The 14,653-nt window shown below is 31.1% G+C and overlaps 3 protein-coding genes across 3 annotated transcripts; 2 read left to right on the top strand and 1 right to left on the bottom strand.

Moving 5' to 3' along the window:
- Positions 1-4,508: 4,508 nt before the first annotated feature.
- LOC127265301 (protein RADIALIS-like 4) lies at positions 4,509-5,414 on the top strand. Its single transcript, XM_051295042.1, has 2 exons — positions 4,509-4,886; positions 5,043-5,414. Exons 1-2 carry the CDS (start codon positions 4,628-4,630, stop codon positions 5,048-5,050), a joined length of 267 nt encoding a protein of 88 aa, XP_051150999.1. The 5' UTR covers positions 4,509-4,627; the 3' UTR covers positions 5,051-5,414.
- Positions 5,415-8,562: 3,148 nt separating this feature from the next.
- On the top strand, positions 8,563-12,977 carry LOC127265259 (sugar transporter ERD6-like 6). Its single transcript, XM_051294988.1, has 18 exons — positions 8,563-8,931; positions 9,432-9,494; positions 9,574-9,663; positions 9,760-9,819; positions 9,946-10,011; positions 10,091-10,156; positions 10,240-10,315; positions 10,621-10,685; positions 10,778-10,870; positions 10,985-11,065; positions 11,155-11,239; positions 11,500-11,546; positions 11,657-11,719; positions 11,796-11,855; positions 11,949-12,014; positions 12,108-12,167; positions 12,272-12,386; positions 12,549-12,977. Exons 1-18 carry the CDS (start codon positions 8,737-8,739, stop codon positions 12,659-12,661), a joined length of 1,464 nt encoding a protein of 487 aa, XP_051150945.1. The 5' UTR covers positions 8,563-8,736; the 3' UTR covers positions 12,662-12,977.
- A 110-nt stretch (positions 12,978-13,087) lies between these two features.
- On the bottom strand, positions 13,088-14,118 carry LOC127265260 (uncharacterized). Its single transcript, XM_051294989.1, has one exon. It carries the CDS (start codon positions 14,000-14,002, stop codon positions 13,193-13,195), a length of 810 nt encoding a protein of 269 aa, XP_051150946.1. The 5' UTR covers positions 14,003-14,118; the 3' UTR covers positions 13,088-13,192.
- Between the last annotated feature and the right edge of the window lie 535 nt (positions 14,119-14,653).

Raw genomic sequence — 14,653 nt, 5'->3', positions numbered from 1 at the left:
AATCTAACAATATGCAAATTAAATACGACAAAATAAGTCATATTAGACGAAACATGTGTGTCACAGAGCACCGGGACCCATATGTGTACTTTTGCATTATGGGAATGAAGGTGGGCATACATAAATAGATATATATAGCTCCATGGTGTTGGTGGGGAAATTGCATCACGATGATGATGATGATGATGATGATGATGATGGGCTTTTCTGCCATTGAAGCCGTACGGTACTCTTACTTTACTTTCAGACACGCTTGCCTTGATTTCCTACTTCCTCATCTTCGTATCATCATTTTTTGTTTTTTTGCTATTTTTTAATCAATTCGTTTCTTCATCCTAGAAAAAAAATTAAATGAAACAAATCTAAGCTGGATGTTACGAAATTGTGTCAAATTCTCGTATTTTCAAAATTGAATCAAATTCTTTTATGGTTTGATAAATTTTACGTCTAATCCTCTCAGCCGTCTTTATTCAACGGTGTTTAACTTACATGTGCTCAAACTACAAATGAATTTCAAAATTTTTATTTTTAAATCTTTAAAATTACAAATATATTTGTTAGAATATAAAATTGAAATTTTCTATTTCAATCGTAAGAATACGGACATACTTATAATGATATACAAATCGTCTAAATAAAACAAGAATCCTATGAATCTCTTAAATAAGATAACTACCATAAATATAATATATTATTTCTAATTATATTTTAACAATATTTATTTATCTTATATTCAGCTTCGAAAAGTAGTAAAAAAAAAAAAACTCTTAAAATAAGAGAAAAATAACTATTTCTGAATCATTTACTTTTAAATATAAGAATATTGAGTATATTTGTAATCTCAAATATTAGAAATGAAGATTTTGAAATTTATCTGCAATCTGGGCATGCAGGTCAAACACCATTAAATTAAATAAGAAAAGTTAGGAGTTAGACATAAAGTTTACGAAATCATGAGAGAGTCTAACACAATTTTGAAAGTATACGATATTTGGTAGCAATTTCGTAAAACTACACATGAATTTTGTACAATTTTGCTTAATTTAAATTTAAAATTACAAACAATCAAAAATTTTATTTGTCTTTTTAATTAGATATTTTTTGGATATGAAATATATATATATATATATATATAGGCTTAAAAATAATTATATTTGAGCAATTAAATTGAATATGTGCAGGCAGAATGGAAAGGGATAAAGTGGTGATGAGATGAGACCATATCTATATATAAAAGGAGTATTATGCAAGAAGACACTTAACTTGAAATAAACCAATTCCCAATTGTTATTTGAATGGAATATTGTAATAAAAACACATAAAACAAAACTCAGACCTCTCAAAATAATGAAAAGACCTAACACAACACAATATTACAATATTCATATATTTAATATTATAAAATCTCTAATTGGCTATTCCACTTTGCAAATTTGGTCACTATTTTGGGAAAGTTATGATTCCCAACCATATTTTATTTGTGAATTTTTATTTTATAATTTGGTATGATCATATTTTGATCACCTAAACGAAACATTGATTGTTCAATTTTTAGTTCTATAATGTAATCACGCAACGGTCACCGGCAGACTATCCCTTATGGAACGTGCCTATAGTACTTTTGTTTTGTCAAATAAGAGTTTGTGCTATCTGTTTTTTTTTTCCCTTAACTAGTACTCTACAGAAGTATGTATGATACTCTATAGAGTACATATTGTACTCCATAACAGTATATATGGTACTTTATAAAAATATATCTAATACTTTATAGAAGTATGTCTAGTGCTCTATGTAATATATATTACACATTCTGTCCATTAAAATTAGTTCATTTGGATCAAGCACGAGAATTAAGAAGAATAAATATTTTATTGAAAAAGTAATAGATATGCGGGGGTATTTTTGAAAATTTAATTAAAAAGTAAAGTAAATGAAGTGAGAGAATAAAATAAAGTTAGCGGTAAATAAATGTTGAATAAAAAATAATAATTAAATGTTGATTTGTTGACTTTGCCAAAATTAGTAATAGGATAAATTTAGTGAACAGACTAAAAAGAAAAATGAGTATGAGTATAAATTTGGGAGACGGAGAGAGTACGCTTTTCTACTGTGTTATTAGTTCTTAATATAAGCTCAATTTAAGAGTTCATATAAAACACTTATTAATAATTCAGAAAGCACTTGAGAAAATCAGCATTATAACCGTCGCTATATGTATATATAGCAGTGTATATATATAATGATTTACACATCATCATCCATAAGGTTGATCATATATATATATATATATATATATGTCTATCTCCTTATCTTTTGGAACATTTTTCATCTCTTGAAGATTCTTTTCCATGTAATGCTGATTCAACTATTTGGATATATATATATATATATAAGTATATGTATATTGGGGATACTTTATTCAAAGATCCTTCACTACATGCCTAGATTTCGTTATATATACTTTTACCTTGGTCCTCAACATATATCATTTTCATTTCTTTATCATTACATTGGACCATACACTACTCATGTGCAAATGCTCTCAAAATTAATATACCCAAATTAAATACATATATATATATATATTTAAAAATAAAGTATTAAAAACATATGGTGGAAAGGGTGTCCAAACCCTATTCTGTCCTAGTTTGATGGAAAGATATATGTATATATATATATGATAAAAATAAAAAATAAAAAATAAAAATATATGATAAGGATTCCAAGATATCAAGGGGCCCTCCCCTCTTTTTATTCAGATTCTTACCCCGCAGCTTGCAAACACATATGAATAATTAATTAATATATATTTTGTGTATTTGATTTGAGTGTCAAACACAAATTATTATTGCTTAATATATACGATTTTTAATAAATATATATATTATATATATTTTTTTTTAATAAAATATTAAATCAAAATATTATTTAAATAAAGAATTCAAATTAAAATTCCAATCTCAAACTAAATTCAAACAAATCTTATACCATATATTTTACTATAAATACACAAAATATTATGTATTTTATTTATTATATAATTTTTTTATTCTAAATTAAAATATGCATAAAATATTCTCATGTCTAAAGTTGGCTGGGCTAACTACGCAGTTATTATAATAATAAAATGAGTGAAAACTTTTAAATAGCAATTTTTAATAAAATAAATAAATAAATAATGAACCCGGTTTTTTTTTTTTTTTTTTTTGGGTACTAATTAGGTCATGATTCATCTTTAAAAAAATAGATTAAATGAAGGATTAAATGTTTATTTATTTATTTATTTTTAAAAATGCTATTTAAGAAATTACACTCATTTTATTTATTGTATAACAGTTGTATAATTAGCTGAATGTTTAAAACTAACATTAAGTTGAAATTAATATGATATTTTGTATATGTTTTAATAAATATATTTTCTTTTGTCATAATAAATTTTTATTTTTTCAAAAAACAAATGATAGGATGATTCGAGGTCCACCAATGAAAAATTTTGGTGAATGGTTTATAAATGAAGTGGGATTCCTAAGTTGAGCAAATCTGATATATCCTCCTCCAAATGGTTTTTCGAAAAAGGGGAATCAATCTGATCATATTCCCAATATATATATATATATTGCTGATATATGAAAACACCACCCAGAATCGAAGAACATATATATCATTTAATTTAGTACAAATTCCACTTGAATATTATCAATCTTTTTTTTCTAAAAAGAAAAAAAGACTGATGCAACAGAGATATATTATACATGATAATTAAATCAAAGAAAGATCAACTGTCCTAAACTGATTCCCATCAAGTGGATGGACTTCAAATTTGGACATATATATATATATATATATATACATATGAAAACCCTAATCTTGTAACATAAATTACATGCAAGTTGAGGGTTTTGTATAAGTTGTTGCTAAATTAATGGTAGTGCCACACACACACACCCATGTGGGTGTGTGTGTGTTTTGGGGGGCATCTATCTTGAAACTAGTAGGGACTTAAGATGAGGGGATCTAATCCTATTGATCCCACCAGCAGCTGGTGGTAAGAATTCCCTCTATATACAAAATCCACTTGTTCATAATCATATTGTACGTGAAAAGACCATCGAAAATGACACCCCTTTTTAGTTCCTAACAACAATGGCGCGCGCACTCGAACAGTAGCAGCTATTAAGAAAAAAAAAAAAAGACAATGGTGTGGTTATGTTCTAATTTACTTGAATATACCTATACTACCCCTTCATCGATAATCATCTGGTGTGTGTGCGCGCGCGTATGTTGTGACCCTTAAGCACACACGAATCACATCTTTTTTTTTTTTTTTTTAATGTGTTCGCTCAACCCCACACTCCTAAAGATATAACAAATTAAAATTATTCGTCAACTTGTTCACCGTGCTATCAACATCAACGCATCATCGCGTTTTTATTCTCTCTCTATACCTCTCTTTCTCTTGTGTATATAAAAGGCTCACCGCATTGTAATAACCTATCATCCCTAAAACACATACATTTTTCGATCTAGCTCCCTTGACCGAGGCAGCCTCTTCATTTCCGGCCTCGCAAGCGAGCCCTAATTAATTATCTTTTTCAATTTGATTATATATATATATATATATATATTTATGGCCTCGAGCTCCATGTCATCATCGTCGTGGACAGCTAAGCAAAACAAGCAATTCGAGGAGGCCTTGGCCATGTTCGATAAGGACACGCCGGACAGGTGGCATAACATAGCAAGAGAGGTTAGCGGAAAATCTGCCGATGAAGTTAAAAGGCATTACGAAGCCTTGGAAAAGGACATTATGAAGATCGAAAATGATCAAGTTCCGATCCCTAATTACCGCTCCGTCACTAACGGCCGTGCCGGCTATGGCAGCCGAGGTACTTATTACGGCTATGTCCCTAAATCCTAAACCCTCCTAAACCCTAAACCCTAAATCCGGAAATCTTCAAAATTTGCCCTAAAATCAAAGCACATTGCACCATAATAATGCCTCCTTTTCTAGGGTTTAATTTCTTTTTTTTTTTTTTTTGCAGGATATTGAAGAAACATATATATATATACATGTATATATGTGTATGGCTACCAAAGTGTGACGGCGACGGCGACAACGACGATGACGACGCACAGTGTGCATGTGTATAATTAAGCTAATTAATTATTAAGGTTGCAACGGCTGCTTGAAGTTAATTAGGAGAAGTTGTTTGGAATTGAAGATGTTCATCGATCATATATATATATATATCCTCAATGTCAGTTTGATTTGTGCATTATAATTAATTAAGGTTGTTTTAATTTGGTTGCACTGTTAGAATTGAAGAAGAGACTAATGTGTAAGTGTTATCCATGAATTATATATGTCATTTTATAAGACGCATCGTTCATATATATAGATATACATACACTGATGTACTATTGTGTTTACTTGTAAGATTTTGGTTTTGAATAATAATATTTTGAATTAAAATAATTATTTGATATGATATAAATATGTATTGATTTGATTTTAATGTAATATAATAAATAAAGTATAGGTGTTTGATTTGATATTTTTTTAAGAAAAAATAAAATTAAAATAGTAAAATTATGTTAATAAAAGTTATATAAGTAAACACACTTGATTCTACCTTATTTCCACAATACATTTTAATTTGATGATCAAATTTAGTTTATTTAGAGGGTGAAAATTTATTTTGAAACAATAATATAAAACGGATTTTGTCCACTTTTGGTTCATTTGGACCGAGCCCGCAAGGATTTTTTTTTTTTTTTTGACATTCTTTCAAAGGCGGGAGTTTATTTGGACTTATAAGATGTGATTTTTTTTTTAATATTTTTTAATGTGGGACTTGGATTTGCACCCAACAATTATATATATAAAGTGATAAAAAATGATAATTGTTTGCATAATACATATTATTATTGATCTCAATATAAAATATATATATATATATATTTATTACAACATAAATTGTATTAATTAAAACTATATATTTTATTTTAACCATAAATACTCAAAGGTCACATAATATGTAACAAGTGATTTCTTGTTAAGATCTTGTTGATATTGTCTTCACTATCCAATAAAAATTTTTGATATATGTTTTGTTAATATTACAAAAAATATATATAATATACATACCTACATAATCTATAACATATATTTTTCCACTTCATTAAAAAAAATAAAAAATAAAAAATAAATAAAAAAATTAATAATTTCATACAAAATATATATTTTCATATTATTAAAATATTTTCTCATATTTTATATAAAAAGGCCATGCGCTAAAAAATAATAATAATAAAAAGTGAATTTAATATCACATTACTTAAATATATATATATACATATATATTACTCCCTCCATCCCAAACAAGGTGCAACATTTACTTTTGACACGTGTTTTAAAGTAGGTAGCATTAAGTAGGATAATTTAGAAATTAGGTGATCTGATGGAAAGAGAAATATATATTTTATTTTTTTATTTAGATAATGTGAGAAGATAAAGTGTGGGATAGAGATTAAATATAATTAATTATTTTTTATTTTAGAAATATTGCAGGTGTTTGAGAGATACGAAAAAGGAAATGTTGCAGGCCCTTTGAGACGAAAGAGTATATCAATAATTAACAGAAGTTAACGGTCACGAATTTTCCGCAATTTAAAAAGCAGCTTACACTACTACATGGATGATGGACAAAACACTAAACTCAAATTAAATATACAATATAAAATTGAAAGAAGACATTAGGGTATGGTAGGTGAATATTAAATAAAATAATTTATTAATTAACTAATTAATTACCGATCGGACACGTACACTTTACGCTTTTTTAATAGATATGTTTTAAGTGTTTTAATTTTTGTGTTATTTTTTAGCTAAATAGTTTTAAATACTATCTCCGTCTCATAATAAAATATTTATTTTTTTATTTTAGTCCGTTTCATAATAAAGTATCTATTTCTTTTTTTTTTTAGTAATCGTACTATCTACCTAACATTACAAATACCCTTACAACTTACAATATATTACACAAATGTCATTACCTTTATATCACACATATTAATAAGTTATTTTAGTCATTTCTACTTTATTTTTACTATATTCCAATATAATACTAATATTTTTAAAATTATGTGCAAAAAATAAATAGATATTTAATTCCGGGACGGAGGAAGTATAACTTTTTATAATAAAAATACTTGAGGAAAATAATCTAATTTTAAAGAGAGTATAAAAAACACATGTGTATTTGTTTAGTATTTTCATTTTTAAATATTTTGCATATAAAATATTAAAAAAAATATTAATAATAAAAAATAATAATATTTTATATTGAATATTAATTTTTGTGAAAAATAATATATATACAATAAAAATGAGTTTATCAAATAAACCCAACAATCATAAGAGAAAACTTATAAAAAAAATTACCAAATTGAATAATGACACAAATTTTTTCCACAATTTTGTTTTTTATTATTCTTGTTATGATGCAGAAATTTGTAATATAAGAGATTCGTAATCCTAGTGTTTGTCATCATGTCTGTCTTAAATTAATTAAGCCCAACGAAAAAGAAATAAATAAATAAATAAAAATGAAAAATTAACTCCATAGTTGGTCATGGAAAAAAGAGCATTAATTAATTAATGCTGTGTTTGGTATAGCGATTTTTTTCTTTTTTCAATTTTACAATTTTCTAGAAAGTATACCTATATTTTTATTTTGGCACGTACATATTTTATTAAATATCTTAATTTTTTTTACAAATACTCTTATTTTACCTCATTTTATTATTTTTATTAAAAATAGTAAAAATATCATTATATTACTTTTAATTACTTATTATAATTAAAATATTATTATTTTTTAAACAGTCAAAAATAAATATTTTTTTTACGTGAGACGAATGAAATAATATTTATTAAAATTTTAATATCAAATATTAAATTAAATATTTTTTTATTAAATATATTATAAATTAATTTTATATTCAAAATATTATATTAAAATATATTTATATAAAATTATATAATTATTAAAATTTAAATTTTTTACTTAATAAAGAAAATCACACATTAAACACTGTGATGCATGACCAAAGATCCATCTCTATTTCTGCACCACTATGTCATTTTTATGGGACAAAATATAATTGGTTTGTTTAGACAGGAGATTTTTAAGATTTTTTAAAATTTGAAAAAAAAAATAAAAATTTGTTATTTAATTTGATATTTTATAAAAAATATATATATATTTGATATTATATTTTTAAAAAAATAAATAGTGCTAATTTTTTATTTTTTTTTATTTTTTTATTTTTTGATATTTACATTATGTACGAATGTAATTTTAAATTTTATATTCTATTTTTTAAAAATTTTTAAAAAAATAAAAAATAAAAATAAAAATTGTGAATATTGGTAATAATTTTGGATTGAAAATAAGTGCCAGACAAAAATTACGTGGCGGTTTGGTCAAAATTCACTCAAGTGTCGTCTAAGACACATGGAGTGATGGAGACACCACCATCGCTTACTCTGTCGTATGAATCTCGATCCTTATCTGACCAGCAAAGTCTTCTCCAGCTCCATTGTCATCCTACTAACGACGGTTTTTTTGATCTCGTAGGGTTCTGATTATCAATTGAGTTCGGCTGCTGAATTCGCGGCTGCGATTTTGCTGGATTGGATTCGATTTGCGGTTTAGTAAAGAGTAAGTGCAAATGAGTTTCAGAGAGGAAGGGGAAGATGCGAGGGGAGATCTCCGGAAGCCTTTTCTGCATACTGGGAGTTGGTATCGGATGGGGTCGAGGCAGTCTAGTTTGATGGGGTCATCTCAGGCGATCAGAGATGGCGCTATCTCGGTATTGGCGTGCGTTCTGATTGTGGCTTTGGGTCCTGTCCAGTTTGGTTTCACGGTACTGTTATTCTGAAGTTAGTTGGTTTTCATTGGCTGTTTCATTACTGGAGTTGAATTGATTATGATTTTGATTTTGAGCAGTGGCAATACGATTGCTTTGTTGTTAGAAACTGAAGTGTTTTGTTTGGTGGTAGATTATCGATTTTGTTGTTGCTGTTGAGTTTGAAAAGGAGAACGTTATGCTTGATGATGGTTTTGGATTAGTACTGAATTTCTACATTAATAGTATTTTGTGACTGGCAATTTGAATCTGAGTTAGGATAGTTCCATGATGCTGCCACTACCACTAATTTGATAGTTGATTGTAATGAAATCCTAAGAACTTGTTGGTGATACTTTATTAGATCCTCTCTGCATTTCATAAAAGAAAATATTAAACCTTTCTTCGAAAGTGTTGAATTTCTACTACCAAGGTACAATTCATGCTGCTAAAGTGTTCTAAGGTATCAATGCTTTTGAATAGGAGTTAAACTAATCTGACTTTTTTGGGTCTTAAAGTGTGGCTATTCCTCGCCAACACAGTCTGCAATCACCAACGATCTCAAGCTTACAGTCTCACAGGTTAGTGACTCCCCATTTGTCTTTTTGCTGGTTATCGGCATCAGATAATTTTGTAGATTAACAACAATGAATGGAGCAGTTCTCGTTATTTGGTTCACTGTCAAATGCTGGAGCTATGGTTGGGGCAATAGCAAGTGGCCAAATTGCAGAGTATATAGGGCGAAAGGGGGTATGTGTTGCCTCAGTAATCCGAGTTGATTATTTTTCTTTTGGTGGCTTAGATTTTGTCTGAACTTCTAATTGATCTAATTTCTTTTGCTTTCAGTCTCTAATGATCGCTGCCATTCCCAACATTATTGGTTGGATTTTCATATCATTTGCAAGAGTGAGATTTTCAAGGACTTTCATTACTTTCACACTTGTATAATTGGAAGTTGAGATTGTTGTTAGTTGTTTTGTATAATTGGAAGTTGAGATTGTTGTCAGTTGTTTCTTTTTTATTTGCATTTAGGACTCTTCATTTCTGTACATGGGAAGGCTTCTTGAAGGATTTGGTGTGGGTATAATCTCTTACACGGTAAATACATAGCTGCCATTTCTTTTTCTTAAACTGGTGCTGCTGGAATCACTCCGATGTTCTCTAATTTTTCCCACAGGTACCTGTATATATTGCTGAGATAGCACCAGAAAATCTTAGGGGGGCACTGGGCTCAGTAAACCAGGTTTCCCTAGTTTAGATAATATATGTTCCATTTGAATATGTTAATATAAATATTGCTGAAATTTACTGTCTTCTATGATGCAGCTCTCGGTGACAATTGGAATCTTGTTATCATATCTTCTGGGACTATTTGTTAATTGGAGATACCTTGCAGTTCTTGGTAATTTATAGAAGCTTGTTGATTGTTCAAATTTGTAGAGTTTCATTTATTAATTCCCCATAATAAATTGCAGTTCCTGGTATTTTCAAACCAAACCTTAAATCTTGAAAGAAGAAATTTTATCAAATATAGTTGAGATACCATCTCTGTCATTGCTTATTAGATCTATCTATATCTATACTGCCTTCTTTGATTCCACATGGAAATTCCCTGCATGTAACTAATAATAAAGTGCCGATATGAAGCTTTCAAAAGTTTGTATGAAGACCCTTCTAAAAAGTCTCTAGTATTTATCTGATGCACAGGAGCTTTGCCTTGTCTGATATTGATGCCGGGACTCTTTTTCATCCCAGAATCTCCTCGTTGGCTGGTGAGACAATAACAAATCTTTTTCTCATTTGGGACCAAAGCTAATGTGATGCAATTAATATTGATTTTTTTTTTTGTCTTTGTTATGCACAGGCTAAAATGGGGATGACAGAAGACTTTGAAGCATCTCTGCAAGTTCTTCGGGGATTTGACACTGATATTACACATGAAGTAAATGAAATCAAGGCAAGTTCTTTGAACAATTAATAAAACATGTATCATGAAATGTACTTTTTTTTTTTTTTTTTTTTTTTTCTGTAGAATACCTTCTAATTTATACATGGCATCTCTTTATTGTAGAGATCCTTAGCATCATCAAATCGAAGGACGGCAATCCGCTTTGCAGACCTAAAATTGCGAAGATATTGGTTACCGTTGATGGTACAAAAAATCCAAAGAGCTCTTCTTTTTCTATAATCTTTTTGCTCTTTTGATAGTTAGCATACCTTTTGGTGATTGTTTTATTACAGATAGGAATTGGGTTATTAGTTCTCCAGCAGCTAACTGGAATTAACGGTGTTATCTTCTACTCCAACAATATATTTGAATCTGCCGGTGAGTGGAAATTACCTGCTTCATCTTTGACACTGATTCTGTGAATATTTTTGCTGAGCTTTATCCTTTAATGTGAGAAATAAGTGTGATTGTTATATGTTCTACCTCCACTTGATATAAGTAACTGTGAAATTTCTTATATGAGTAATTTGCAGTTTTTAATTCATTTTCCCAGTATTTCTTCCAATATATGCTCTGTATATAATCACATGGTGGCTTAACCTGATCGCATTGTTTCAATTGTTTCCTCGAATGAACAGGAATCTCTTCAAGCAATATTGCAACAGTTGGTGTTGGCGTTATTCAGGTTAATCATTGTGAAGCATGGATGCTAGCTATAATTCTCTTTCTGAATTCACGAAATTCATGTCAGCTGTTCTAAATAGTTTCAAAGGAGTAAAATGTGGTTTTCTTCAGGTTATTGCTACAGCAGTTTCAACTTGGCTGGTGGACAAAACCGGGCGCAGGATTCTATTAATTGTGAGTTGAATACAAACGATGATTAGAAACTGAGGCTACTGAGGTTCTATTAATTGGAAATATACACTTGTTTCAGGTGTCCTCCACTGGAATGGCTTTTAGCCTTGTAGTAGTTGCTGTGTCATTCTTCTCGAAGGTAATGCTCGAAGATTATCTGAGGGATGTAATTATAGATACAACATAGGACCCTAATTCGTATGAATCTTTTCTATGATCTTAATTGCTCAAGGGCTTTGTGTCGGAGGATTCTACATTGTTTAGCATCTTGGGAATCTTGTCAGTCGTCGGTGTGGTGGTATGTTTTCTTCGAGATGCACTAGCCAGAGTGATCTACATTTGTCATTACAAAGTTCCTAACATCACTTAATATCCTTGTCCCAATTTATAGCTCATGATCATCTCCTTTTCTCTTGGAATGGGGCCGATTCCATGGCTTATAATGTCCGAGGTGCTAGTTAACGTCCCTTTATTACATTATATACAGCTTTAAACATTAGAGTACAAAACACTTGAATATGTTGCTCATGTAAAATTTGTCCGTGATTGTTGCAGATTCTTCCAATCAAAATCAAAGGCTTAGCTGGCAGCGTTGCGACTTTGTTTAACTGGTCCTTCTCCTGGCTTATTACCATGACTGCGCCGCTTCTACTCAATTGGAGCAGTGGAGGTTCGTAAAAATCCCTTCTTTTGCTCGTCGTTTCATAACGAATCAAATAAGAACAATTCAATTGGTTAGACACTTAAAATGTGAGCTGAACTTGTCCTGAAAGACTATTCTGAAGGTCCGTTTTTGGCATGAAATTGATGTCGAATTTGATCGTCTACACAGGTACTTTCACAATGTACACAGCCATGTGCATATTCACGGCAGCATTCGTTACTATATGGGTTCCGGAGACGAAAGGAAGAACATTAGAGGAAATCCAGTTCTCCTTTAGATGATAATCCTTCTTGCCCTTCTCTCTTTTGATCGTTTCTCTTTCGGGTTTTTTTGTTTTTTTCTTCGCTTGTGTTGTTGTTGTTGTTGTTTTTTAGCCTCTCTCTTGGCTGTTGTTCAAATCCTATGTTCTCCATCCATAATTGATATGGATATTGTGTAATAAACTTGTAGGAAATAAATGTTGATGGATGTACCGTTGGATTCGTCCATCAAATACTATGCCAAGACTTGAAGGTTGTGTTTGTTAGGAGTTTTTCAGATTCCTGCTGTTTATTGAATTTTTTTCATTAAATGAATCAAATGCTTTTTTTTATTTTATATAGTTTATTCGTTCGTGTTTTTTTGTTTTCTTTTTCATACAAGTTTGTACTGATTTTTTTTATTTAATCTATTATGTTATATTTTTTAAAGAAAAAAAAAAATTCCAGTTTAAATTAACGTTTCGTTGAGCAAAGGAAAGGTATACAGTGCAGAGGGAAATAGAAATAAGTAGGTGAGGTAAGATGATAGAGAAATCGAGACCGTTGATCCTATCAAAGCAGCTTACGCTTCCGTGCATAGTTCTTGATATGGAAGTTGAGGAAGAGCACCAAAAGCGTAGTCCCAAAAATGGTGTTGAAAACCCAAACCCGCATTCCAGAGCAACCCGACCCGGAAAAGTGCAGGTAAAGCATCAGACCCGAAATCAAATACCCGAACAGGAACTGCGTGATCTGGCAGTCCGTCACCGCCCTCTTCCACGGCGGCCGGTGGCCCAGCGCCGCCAGCAGGTAGTATCCGTACATGAGGACGTGGACGGCGGAGTTGGTCACCACCCCCACCGGGAACAGCGTCTGCGGCGCCGCCAGCCAGAGGTAGCACATCACCACCACCACCGCGTGGTGGAACACGTGGAGGAACGAGAGCCGGCGGGTCCGGGACCCGCTGAGGAGTATCAGCAGGGTGTCGACGAACTCCAGGACCTTGGAGAAATAGAACACGTGGCCCCAGAAGAACGTCGGGCCGCGCTGCTCCGTGCCGGCGGGGAAGCAGACGCACCACATCGGGTTCCCCGGCGGCGTCTGGTGGATCACCGACAGGGCGCAGCCGACCGCCATGATCACGGACAGGGCGCAGAGGATGGTGTTGTGGACGGCAGCGAGCGGGCGGAGCACGGCGGAGGGGAGCTCCGGGAGGATCGGAAAGCGTTGCAGGAGAAGAGTGAGGAAGAGATAGGCGGCGACGGCGGCGGCGACGAAGGATGGGGTGGCGCCGGGAGTTTTGCCGGGCTTCCACTCGTAGTGGCTGATGATTGGATGGTCCACCAGCCAGTAGTGCACCGCGCCGTAGAGAGTAATTGCCATTTTATGTCGCTATCATTCACCTTCCAACTGGATTTCACCCTCAGGCCTCAGTATATATATATATACACATATATGTATATATACGAACACGTGCACACGTATCCCACGGCTAAGGGATCGTCGATCGAATTTGTATCCAGTCTACTCGGTCGAACCCCTCTAAAATCGACACGTGTCCAGAAGGTTAGGAAAAAAAATTTAACTAAAACTGGTGAATTTTTATAAAAAATTGATCAAAATTTATACATTTTTATTATATTAAGAGTTTAAGACTATTATTAATTTCTTTTCTTATATTTTAATTGAAAAAATTATACTCCTACTACACACTCCAATGTACTATTTTAGAATTTTATAATAAATTAAAAAATAATTATTTATGATGTAATGGTAAAATAAGGATATTTATGAAAAAGTAATTACGTATGATAGTAAAATAAAAATATTTATGAAAAAAAAATTAATTAAATTATCTTGTTAATAGACAACCCAAAATAGAAAATTGCAATTCTTTGTTGATCCGGTCAAATCAGCAAATCAGCATGATACACTGATTTGACCGGGTTTAAGGTTTAGGGTTATGTCATATAGGTGATCATCCTATATTTATACATATCACACAGCATAGACTAAGTTGGTTAGGTATGAATA

This window comes from Andrographis paniculata, unplaced genomic scaffold, assembly GCF_009805555.1.
Source record: "Andrographis paniculata isolate CXL003 unplaced genomic scaffold, ASM980555v1 Contig72END, whole genome shotgun sequence".
NCBI classification, from domain to species: Eukaryota; Viridiplantae; Streptophyta; class Magnoliopsida; order Lamiales; family Acanthaceae; genus Andrographis; species Andrographis paniculata.
The sequence above is the reverse complement of the archived record's forward strand: the minus strand, read 5'-3'. Positions and strand labels throughout refer to the sequence as shown.

Excerpts from the sequence above, each read along its gene's own strand:
- LOC127265301 (XM_051295042.1), top strand. The coding sequence starts at position 4,628 with ATGGCCTCGAGCTCCATGTCATCATCGTCGTGGACAGCTAAGCAAAAC.
- LOC127265259 (XM_051294988.1), top strand. The coding sequence starts at position 8,737 with ATGAGTTTCAGAGAGGAAGGGGAAGATGCGAGGGGAGATCTCCGGAAG. Across the intron at positions 10,157-10,239 it reads CACTGGGCTCAGTAAACCAG|CTCTCGGTGACAATTGGAAT; the intron begins GTTTCCCTAGTT and ends TCTATGATGCAG. Across the intron at positions 11,720-11,795 it reads GGCGCAGGATTCTATTAATT|GTGTCCTCCACTGGAATGGC; the intron begins GTGAGTTGAATA and ends CACTTGTTTCAG.
- LOC127265260 (XM_051294989.1), bottom strand. The coding sequence starts at position 14,002 with ATGGCAATTACTCTCTACGGCGCGGTGCACTACTGGCTGGTGGACCAT.